At 24.0% G+C, this 12,155-nt stretch overlaps 1 protein-coding gene across 4 annotated transcripts; it reads left to right on the top strand.

Moving 5' to 3' along the window:
* The first annotated feature begins 1,028 nt into the window (after positions 1–1,028).
* Positions 1,029–11,848, top strand: LOC145837076 (growth factor receptor-bound protein 2-like). Of its 4 annotated transcripts, none has more exons than XM_082944844.1 (6): positions 1,029–1,163; positions 1,727–1,824; positions 2,036–2,161; positions 2,588–2,750; positions 6,721–6,846; positions 10,329–11,848. In XM_082944844.1, the coding sequence occupies exons 1-6, from the start codon at positions 1,086–1,088 to the stop codon at positions 10,539–10,541; spliced, it is 804 nt and encodes a 267-aa protein (XP_082800970.1). In that variant the 5' UTR covers positions 1,029–1,085; the 3' UTR covers positions 10,542–11,848. The 4 variants fall into 4 exon arrangements, with proteins under 4 accessions (XP_082800970.1, XP_082800969.1, XP_082800972.1 ...); XM_082944843.1 differs by having other exon boundaries at positions 10,326–11,848; XM_082944846.1 differs by lacking the exon at positions 6,721–6,846.
* The last annotated feature ends 307 nt before the right edge of the window (positions 11,849–12,155 follow it).

Raw genomic sequence — 12,155 nt, 5'->3', positions numbered from 1 at the left:
TTGTATAAAGTAGAATAAAAACAGTTACATTTTAAAGTTTTAACCCAAACTATAGGGAAATGTTAAATGCAGTTTATCTTTAAAAAAATATACCAATAAATGGATAATATGAGATATAATTGTATTCAAAATAGGTGAAGTTCCTTTGTACACCCTATGGTGCCATCACACATTTCCTCTGACCAGAACTAAAGTAAATACCTTTTTCTTATCCCTTGTCTAATACAAGAAAGGCTAATATTATAAATTTTGTTATTAATTTAATTTTGAACTGATGCCTTGAATATGATAGAAACACTAAAAAAATTATTTTTCATGTATTTAGTTACTTTTTAAATCTTAGTACACTAAATTAAAAAAAAAAAGATGTTAAAAAAATCATATATGTAGTTACAAATAATTTTGATAAATACAGGCAGGGTTGCAAAAAACCTGGAATCCTGGATTAACCTGGAATTTGAAAATTTAGGCACAAAAATCCTGAAAAAACTTGGAATTTTACAAATTTAAATTAACTGGAATTTAAAACAAATTTCATAAAAAAATCTTGAATTAAAAATATTAATGTTAAACAAAAATTAAATGAGATATAAAAAACTTATCATAAACTAAAATAATTTTGTGTGCAAAATTTATAATTTTATTCGTTATAAAACACATTACAGTATCTTTTCAATATTTTTATGAAATTTAAGATAGTTAATTATCTAGAATTTGATTTAATACTAAAAATAAACAAAATTTACTTAAAGGTTTTTTGTACAACCATCTAAGAAGAAATTAATTCAATATTTTAATAGAGGGTTAAATAGAATAAAACAAAAACAGTAATTTAAATATATCAAAAAGTACCTTTTTTAGTTACTACAAAAAATGATCAAGAAAAGATGTATTTTCAAAAACCTGGAGGAAACTTATAAAACCTGAAAAATAGTTTTACGAAATCTGTGGTAACCCTGTATGTAGTTACTATTGAGTTTTTATCTTAACACTTTAAAACTTGAAAATATTTTTTTGAACAGTTTTAGATTTTATTGTTTTGTATACTTAGATAATTTAAACCTTAATTAGAAATAAAATTTATAATGGAAAGTGTTGCAAAGTTTGACTTTGTAGCAACAGCACCAGATGAGCTTAGCTTTGAAAAAGGTGACGTCTTAAAAGTAAGATTTTTAATATTGTTTATTTTTATATGTATGTAGAATTAAAACCTGTCTATAATATTTTTTTTTCTTGTAATTATAATATAAAATGTTAGCTTGTATACAGTACTTGTTACTACTTATTTAGATTTTTTTAATATACTTTCATCAGTTTAAGTTTTATTATATTTATTTAAGAAATTAACCCTTGAAATTACTGTTTCAAAACTGTTTAATAAATTAAAGTAGTTAATAATTGAAACTGAAATTTTATTTTGTATTTTAGATAATTCCTATACATGTGAAAAGTTTTAGTTTATAAAGAATTTGTTATTGTTTGTAGTTTAAAACGAATTAAATACAACTAACTTATTTTATTCTAAAAGTAAAAAGTACATTGAAAAGTTTTAAAAGTTGTGTTCGACTTAGTTTGTAGTAAAAATAGAAGCGTTAGTGAATAAAAATTAAACATATTTAAAACAAAACATAGGACATACCTTTTACTCATGTTAAATCAAAAAACATCAATCAAAACTCAAATAATTATTTTAAATGATTTTTTTCCAATGTCTAAATTTTTACAGGTTTTAAATGCTGATGATGATAAAAATTGGTGCAGAGCTGAAATCAGAGGAAGGCAAGGCCTTGTTCCCAAAAACTACATTGCTTTAAAGCCTAACGAGTTTTTTTTTTTTTATTTGACAAATAAACAACTTTGAGTATATTATTTAAAATAACAGTATTATTTTTGATTTAAATTTTTAAAATTTATTTAAAAGTTAATTATAATAGGCAATCGTAAATATTATTTGAAATTATGGCCAGTCCATATATTAACAGATTTATATATTAACAAAGTATATTGTTAAACGTATTCTTGATAAATGTTTTAGATGGTACCTTGGAAAAATATCACGTGTGAGAGCTGAGCAAATTCTGATGAAAGGTGACCAACCAGATGGTAGCTTTTTGATTAGAGACAGCGAATCAACCCCAAGAGATTTTTCTCTGAGTGTTAGGTTTATTAAAGTTATTTTTTTGTATTTCACAAGGGTTGCCCCAGTGGTATTAGGTAGTATTTTATTGAAGACATAAGATTAAAAAGTGCTTACATATTAAGACTTAGTTTGTAATGTTATATATGTCAAATTGTCTTGAAGATGTTTACAAGCGTCTTAAAATTCTATAGTGTTTTATTTTATTTTGTCATAAGTGTAAGTAAATTTTTTTAATTAGGAACGTGAAATTACATTTGAAAACAACTTTTAAAAAAAATATTTATTTAGATAGAATAATACGTGTTAAAAACCTAAACATGAAACTAACAAATACTTGACTATAAATGATGTTGACTCATTTGCTTAAAAAATACGGAGATAATAGATAAGTTTTATTATGAAAGTTCTAAATAAATTGTGTAAATAACGTTGTAAATAACTTAACAGATGCAACAATGAAGTTCAGCATTTCAAAGTACTGCGCGATGGAGCTGGGATGTACTTCTTGTGGGTGATGAAGTTCAGCTCACTTAATCAACTCATAAACTACCATCGAACTGCATCTATAAGCAGAACTGCCACTATATTCCTGAAAGATCGACCCCTTGAGGTAATTAAACTATAATAAAAAGTACATGCACTTTTGTATAAATGTGTAAAAAGGTTATACATTACTCTTCTTTTTTCCCTCTAAAGTTAGTAGTAAATTATATTAAAACCGTAGTTCTTTTATCAATTGCTTTATTTTTAAATAAATAAGTTACGTCCTTGACGGATTTGTACATGATTTTGAAATATATTGGCTTAAAGTGAAAACTAATATAATTTTTTGTATTTTTTTCAGACATCAATGTCAGGCTATCCTTTACTTTAGTTTAGGTAGTAAAACACAGTAAAAATGCAGAGGAAATTTTCAAAATACATTAATTCAAACAAAAACTGTAAAATTTGAATTTTTGTTTAGTTGTATCCAGGGGTGTTATGTTGGGTGCATTGCAGCAGATGCTCCACTTAAGAAATAAAAAGCTTGTTATTTTGTTTTAAAACTATTAAAATTATTATTTTTGATTAAATTTTTATTTACAAACAATTTTTTGTAATAGTAGTATTTTTATCTTACTAAATTAGTTTTAAACCATATAAGATGAAGGTTTTTTTTAAAGTGTTTGTAAATTTTCGCGTCCCCTAATAAAAATACCACGGGTGGCCACTGGTTGTATTATAAAACATAGAGTATTTAAAATTTTGTAAATAAAAACCGAGTTGTTGTTTACATAGTTTTAAACTTCTGTATATATACTGCTAAATTAGGTAACACAAATATTTTTTTAAAACTCTTCATTAGTTTTTTTTTTTTGAGATTTGGACTAAAATAGAGTTTAGTATAAGGTGATTTTGTGTATCAATAATACTTGAAAACTACTTAATGTATATACTTTTAGCAAAAGTAGTACAAGTTGTATCAGTATTTTATAAAAAACTAACTATATTAACTCCAAGTTTTCTAGAGTTTCTAGAAGTTTACAAGTTCCATAAATACAAATTATATTTAGATTATGTTTACATTTTGTTTGAAAGTTATTAAGGTTTTTTAAGTTTATGATTAGTTTTTTATTTTTCTTAAATTTTTATTTATTTTTAATTTTAGTTTTACTTACTAAATTTATTGATTTTAAACTATGTATCAAATATTGTATTGTATTTCTCTCATAGTTTTTATGAAGTGAAATAAATTTTAATACATTTTTTGACTTTCAAAAATTTTGTGCTAAATCATATTAATGTCATGCTGTTATTGACAAAACTGTTCATACTTTATATGAACTTTAGCAAATTTTTATTTTAGTTGAACTTTTTTTGTTCATTAATTCTTTTAGGATAGTGTTTTTAAAACTTAAGATTTTTATTATTTTTTACTGTATATTTTATTTTCACTTTTGTCGTTATTTTTTCAAACATTATGTTTTTTAAATTTTTATTATAAATTCTTTGTGTTTGATTACTAAATTTGCTATAGAGTCTTTCTTATCTTGCTTAGAGCCTTTTTTAGTATGTTTTGATCCTAAGCATATTTTAAAATTAATATTTTGCATGTTTTTATGATACATAAGTTCAAGAAACATTCAAAATAATTATAAATACTAGAGTTAAATTATAAATAAGCATCGATTTCACACAAATGATCTCTAAACATAGAAAAATATACTATGGTTTAGATATTAATCAAGTATTCTAAATACTCAAATCCATCAAGTATATTGTTTTCAGATTGTAGTAAATTTTTTGAAATTCTAAAACTGAAAAAATATATTAGTACATTTTTAAGCTAAACGGCTTTCGTTTTTATTTTCAAATTTCAGTAAGAATATTTTAGTTTTAAGTGTCTCAAATCTTCCCTTGGTTGTGTGAAGTTCTTTGTGATTTTTTTGCCTTTATCGATTGTTTTAAATAAAAAAGTTATTTTTATTTATCAAAAAAATCTACAAATTTATTAGTAAACGTTATATTGTCTAAAGTACTTTCAAAATCTTCTTCAGTAGACAATATTTTCAAATTTGTAAGCCAAATTTTTAAAATGAGGTACATAGCTTAGTAATACAAAGCTTTAGCAATTTATATTTATTTGAGTTTAGAAGTTGGTTCTATACTTTGATCTTGAAAATGTATTCAGCGTTTGATCTTTTCGTGCTTATAAAAGTTTCCTTTTATGACAGTGTAAAAAGTATCTAGGTTTATCGGTTGGTTTTAGGCTAACTCAAAGCTGCCTTCATAAAGTAGAATTCTAAGGCTATGATTGAAATAAAAGCTATTTTAATTAAAAATCTTATATAATCATTATTTTAAAGTTTTTAGTTTAACCGTAGCATTTTCTAGTCAAGGTTCTATACTAGTTTTCTTAGCATTTTTGGCACTTTTTAAAGTTGTAATTTTTAAATAATATTTTATAATTTTAATTTTGCTCAAGTTAACTTTTTCAATTAAATAACAAAATAAAATCAAAAGTTAACTTCATTGAAGTAAGAAAATTGTTGTTTAAAAAGTGGTAGACTATGTTTAAAAAAAAACCCTGATTTAATTTATTTGATAAGTTGTTGTGCATTATTTAGTAGGTATGGAAATTGAATTTTTAAGACTAAATATTTTATAATACAAAGTGGTTTTTCTAATGCTATATTAACATTTTACACCTTATACAAACGAATGTGTTGTTTGCCCTATAAATTTAATATAAACGTAGACACTTTTTGTATAATTAGGTATATAAAGAAATATTTTTAACTTTCATTTAAAGATGGTTTATGAATTTATTCAGGTCTGAAATAAATGATTAATGGTTTGAGTTCAACTTTGAATAACTGAAACTTATTATTTAGATTCAGGATTGCCTAAAAACCTGGAATTTGATATTTTAGGCACAAAAACCTGGAATTTGGGAAATAATAAAATAAATTAGTAAAACCTGGAATTTTGAACAAAAATCACTAAAAAACCTGGAATTAAAAAAAAAAATTACATGAAAAAAAATACAAAAGATACAAAAAATCTATCGAATAGAGTGTTTTTTTTGTATTATGCAAAATCTGATTTATTGTAAAACAAATTTAAAGTAGCGTCACCACTATTTATTTAACGATTAATTCTATTTTTTCCAGTTTTAACCTTAAGTTTAATTTTATACAAAAAAATAAAAAACAAAAAATCTGTACTTTTAAAAGCCTGGAAAAAACTTTCAAAGACTCTTTGGTGACCCTGTAATATTATTATTGACATTTGACAAAGCATGGTTAAAATATTGTTATTCAAATAGATTATAACAACTTAATTTTTAAAAAGCTTGCAAGTTTTACGAAGATTTTTTTAAATACTCTTACATTTTTTGATTTATGATCATCTTCTTAATACAAGGTTACTTAAAAATATAAGAGTGAGAACTTAATTAGCAAAGTGTAAAAATAACAACATTATATTTTATTGAAAGTTGTCTTCAAATTACAAAGGTTTATCTATAATATACAATGAAAAAAATGTTTGCTATTTTTGTTTAAATAAATATTCTTTCACTTTGATAAAGTTGTTCTTTCTAAAATTACATAAACTTATACTTTACACTCAAAAAAAAATTGACGTATGTCTATCCAAGCAAAAATCTTTAATTTCATGTGCCACGAGACAAGATCAATTTAACATAGTTTGGAACATACCACTTAGATCATCTTATCACAAGCTTTTGTTAGACCAAAAATATCAAAAAAGTAGTCCTTACGCTCTATTTTAAGCTTTTGATCAGATGATCAAAGTGGTATGATCGAAACCTTATGTTATTTTAAACTCAAAAACGCAGAACTTTTTTATTTAGAATTTGACTAAAAATAAAATGATACTTCGGACATTTTTAAAAAACATTGTACCTACAAACTCCATAATAAAATATATTTGACTTTCAGCAGCTTTTGTTAGACTTGTAAAATATTTTTTATGCAAAAAAAAACTTTTTGCATTGAAAATGTAGGTTTTTCAGAAAAGTTTTTGTAAAACATGCATATGACAAGAGCATAACATCAGTTGTAATATGATCATAGGCCATTCTAAGTTCAATGGAATCGCACTCGCAACCTTCACTACCCCCATCTGTTCACACAACAACTCCGCAACCCCTCAGCGAACTGCTTGCACCCCAACCCAGCCTGCAAAAGAACATTTTCGAGGTATCCAACATGTAGCTTTTTTTCACACAAGGCTCTGTCATGTTGTCGTGTGCTCCGTTTAGTGTTTGTTTTGCTACAAAAGCGAAGCTTAGTAGATTTTGAAGTAATTCATGTTTCATTGTGTGTTTATAAATCATGAACATTTTTTTTTGCTGTCTTTAAGACTTTTAAGATACGATGAAGTATTAATTTTGTTGTGATTTTAAAACTTTTGTTTTAGTAGAATAAATAGTTTTCCTCAAAAAAGATGTTTTTTAAAAATTTACAAATATTTATATTTTACTGACCTTTTAGGAAATCTTGATTAAACCTTAACTTTTAAAGTTTTTAGTTTGTTAATCAGCTAAATAAGCATATTATTACTTAATCACGTTATTTTGTTACCTGAGATGTTAGGTGGCAGAATTTTTAAGCAATGTATATTGATTTGATTGAAGAAGTCTGTTCTACACCTTGATCTTATCAGAGTTTTCAGCGTTTAGATTTTTCATGCTTTTGAATTCATTTTCATAAGTTTTTTTGAAACTTGCATGTTTATCACTTTCTTAATCATGAATTCCATTTGCCAGTTTAGTTGCTCTTTTTTATTTTAGCATGCCTAATTTTATTTATTAAACTAAGATAGGCCAATACAAAATCACAAAATTTTTATCAAGTAAATTAGAGTGTCTAACTTTTTCGCTGAAAAACAGCTTATCAGATAAAAAAAAAGCTGAAAACAAATACAGAGCGATGTAATAAAACTAGAATTAAAGTTAAAAACAAAACATAGATAAGCATTAGTAATTTGTGAAAGTAAATTATTATCTTTAAGTGGGAAAGTATAAATGATCTAAAATAATCTAGATTGAGAGAAAAATGCTAAATTTAGCGTTAAATTGTACAGATTTAAACAAGTATTTAAAAATGACAAGTTTCTATATATTTATATATCTAATACTAGATGCTTTAGAAAATATAAATATTAGTATTTTGAAATGGGATTTATTAAAAAAAAAGGGCTATTAAGAAAACGGTTATAGAGTAATGCAAAAACACAGATATTTTATAAAAAAACCTTTAAATTTTTCGAGTAAGATGTTAATGGTGTATACTAACATTGAGTATTAAAAAAAAGATTACAAGGATCTGTTATGTTACATTTTAATAAAAGTTCAAGTTCCCAAAGTTTATCAACATAATTTATAACTAACTGTTTAAAACTTTAAGAATAGTTTTAAACTCATAAACTATTTTAAGTCTATTAAAATCTCCGAGTTATTACCATTAGTTATAGACAATAGAGTAAGCGCTTTGAAGAGTTAAAACAATCGAATCGAACTCTTTAGGTTTTTATTAAGTATTTTCATTTTACATAGCAGGGTTTCTAAATGCAAGTTGACAAGTATACCTTAAAAATATTAAACATTCATATCATAAGTTTATAGTTAAAAAGCCATTTTTAATCACTGAAAGTTTGCAGGTATCTATGATGAATTAAAAATCTGATTATGTAAAATAGGAGTGTGTTCGAAATTGATAAAAGTTAAATATATCTCATATAATTGTTTGATAACATATCATTATGATTTTCAATACGATTTAGAAAAGAGATAATCTAAATACTACGTAGTGTATTTTTATGACGTTGTATATGTTTATTTATTTTAATTTTAAAATAAATTATATGCATGTCTACTCACTATTGTAATATATTAAACTAGCATAAAGTTATGTTTTTACTTTAGCAGTGTTAAATAAGTTGCATTGATTTATGTAATTATTAACAATATTGTTTTTTGCATTATTTAAACAAACATTATTTTCTAAAAAGTTGGGCAGTTAGTTTTGTTAATATAAGAATTTACTTATTTTTCAGTATTTGTATATAAGTAATTAATTCAAAATATTTTATAAAAATTAAAATGTAACTGTAATATTTAAAAAAATTAAAAAATTATTTAAAAAACTACTAATTTTTTTGAATTCTAATTATGATCAAGATTTTTTATTTGTAATTTTTAAATGTTTAATTTTATTCATTTGTTTAACGATTAATTACAACTTTTTATTTTAATATTTTAGTATTATTTTTAAGATTTAACCTATACCCTAATTTTTGTAGAAAAAATCTGTTAAAAATAAGTTATTTTAAGCACGTTTCCTTTTTAGACCTTTTGACCTTTGGTTTAGTTTAAATGTTTTTGAAACTATTGACAGAAAGATAAGTTTTTATTATAAGTTCTGAAAAAGGTTGTTGTATATTGAAAATGTTGTTCTTTTAGCTCTAATTATTTAAATTATAAGTCATAAATTGTTTATTATTTGAAAATGTTAATAACTAGGAAAAAATGTAATGTACCATAACCTAAGTATTTTAAGAAACATATTTAAAAGTACCGTAACCCTTTTTATTAATACTGCATTAGGTGATAAGAAATTTATTAATTAACTTAATTATTAAGAGCGATTTTAAATAAATAAAATCGACCATTTACCAGTTTAACATTTTTAATTAAAATATTAAAATACAAAAATAAAGCCTTTTGTATTAAAATGATTTTATCCGTTTAAATATTCTATGCTTAAATATGAAATTATTTTTAGCCTTAATTATTAGTTAAGTCGCATGAAGTCATTGATTAAATCTTTAAGTTATATTTTACTAAACTAGAAATCAGTTTCAACAAACAAAAAGTAAGGGTAGCTAAATAACTTGAAGTCTTGGGAAAACCTGGAATTTGACAATTTAGGCTAAAAAACCTGGAACTTGAGAAATTTTGAAAAGAAAAAATACCTGGAATTTTTAACAAAAGTCACTAAAAAACCTTGAGTGTTAAACAATTTTTACATGTAAAGTAATGAAATTTCGATTTGACACAAAAAAACTTATTAATTAATTTGTTATCATTAATTTTTTATTAAAAAACTCATTTTAAGTAGATTTACAGTATGTTTTCAACTTTTTTTACTATTTAAGGTAGTTTTTACCCTTATAGAAATAGAGCCAAAAACTTATACTTTTGAACATCTCAAAGAAATTCAGAAAACCTCGAAAAACTTTCTTAAAAACTTTTGGCAACCCTGATTTTCCTACTTTTTTTGTTAGTATAACACTTTAGGAATATTTTTTTAACTCCGCTGTTTTAATTTGACAATTAAAAAAACATGTGAACACTGAAACCTTTATTTACTAACTTTTAAATGGAATTTATTGTCATTAAAAGTATTTAGTGCTGATTATTGTTTTATTCTACGTACGTTATAAAATAGAAAAGCAATATTTTTCGTTCAAAAAAGTTTGTATACTGCACTTTTAACAAGACAAATTAAATTGCCCACATAAGTGTGTTGGTAAAGTTTATACCTTTTGTGAAGATTAGTATTCACAAGTGCTGAGTTTTAAAACTACAAAAAATTTAAGTAAATATTACATTTATTAATTTTATACTTTGCATTCAAACGGCAGCCAACATCTGAACAAAAATAAAATTTCACAGCAGAGCTTCGAAGTGCGAGCGTTGTACGACTTCCGGCAGCAGGAAGCCGGAGAGTTGGAGTTCAACCGCGATGACGTCATAAAGGTGACGGAGTGGTCCGACAAGAACTGGTGGAGGGGGCAGGTGACCAGGGCAGACGGTAACGTGGAAACGGGAATATTCCCTAGCAACCACGTGCAAGTCCCACCCAGCATAGCTGACAAGTTCAATTACTAGTAAGATTCAAAACTTTGAAATGTTTGAAAGTATTTTTTGGAACTAATTTTAATGGTGATTTAACAATGGTACCGCAACAACAATTGATCTTTTTGACCTTGTTAGAAAACGTTTTTAATTTTGACAATTTGATTTTGTTTTATGTGATCAAAACTTTTAGCCTTGTTTCAATAGTTCGATCAGGAAGGCTTTAAAAATAGTTTTTTCTCTTGATTTAAATAGCATCAGCGAAAATTTTTATATTTATAATTAATTTAATCAGTATATGGAGCTTAATTGTGTAGCACATAATCTTTGTTTTCTTTGTAATGTTTTATTTTGATGTTTGTATTTAAACCATCCATTTTTAATGTTAATAATTTTGTTCAGACAGTAATACTGTTTTCACAGTAAAAAAAAAGGTTAAGGCTTTATTATCGTTTGATTTATAATTCTGCTACATTAATTTTTAAGTTAAATACTGTTAACATATTAGTAGTTTTTTATTCGATTTGGTAACTTTGTATTTGTTGAATAACTTAGTTTTATGGGCCATTTAAATTTTTTGAAAAATTTATGCATCATGAAATTTTTGTTTTTAGTTTAATAGATGTTTAAAGGTGTATATAATTTTAATTTTGTATTTTAAGATTATAAGAGTAATTTGATGGTAATACTATCTAGCTCTTTTACGTTTTAATACCCACCTAATAAAAATATTAAGCATCAAAAAAATGTTATTTTTAATTTAAAATTGTAATTAATATTAAAGTTCGTTATTGTTATTTGAATATAAGACATAATTAATCAAACAAAAGTTTACATTAATGTATGATAGTTTGTTTTTGTAGTTATAAAAATAGCAGTTCACAAATATTTCAGGATTTTTATTTTAAAATTTTTTATGAATATTTCAGCAGTTGTGTTTATTTTGCAATACTTACAAATCTGGAGTTATTTAATTATACAATTATAATGAAGTTTTGATTCATATTTAATTAAGTATTATTTAAAAAAACAGCCAAATATTTGAGTATTTGTTAATCTCAAAATTTTATCCTTCTAATGCCATTTGTGCCGTTTTTTACTTTTCGTTTCGTTTACAATATTTACTAAACTAAAAATTAATTTTTTAAAAGTATAAATTACATGGTAATTAACAGTAGTATCACTTTATTGTTAGTGTTTTTTACATCTTTGTATTTCAATGTAATTGATTAAATTAATGAGCTTCATTTAGTACACCTTAAATATATGTACTTTGAAAATTCTATATTACGTTGTGTATAGAAAATTTCTGTATTTTTACTTGCTATTTTCAAATTGTATTTCCGTTTTAATATACATGTTTTAAATTAAAACTGCGTATATTTAACCTGATTAAATTTGTGGTATTTAAAGAATTAAAAGCTGATAATTTTTTTTTAGCAATGTATTATCACTTAGTTATGTGTAGTTTTAAATTTAAAAGTCTAATTTTGGCTTTAAATTGTAAGGTAATTTCAAATTTATAATCATAAATAATCAGCTTAGTAGTAAAATTTTTAAGGAATATTTTCTAAAGTTTAAACTTCTGCAATTAGAAAAATATTTGGTAATATTCTAAGGATTACTACTGACTTTAAATTAGCTTTA

This window comes from Thalia democratica, chromosome 5 (genome assembly GCF_965202585.1).
Source record: "Thalia democratica chromosome 5, ktThaDemo2.hap1.1, whole genome shotgun sequence".
NCBI lineage: Eukaryota > Metazoa > Chordata > Thaliacea > Salpida > Salpidae > Thalia > Thalia democratica.
Note: the sequence above shows the minus strand (reverse complement) of the source record. Positions and strands in the feature narration are given on the sequence as shown.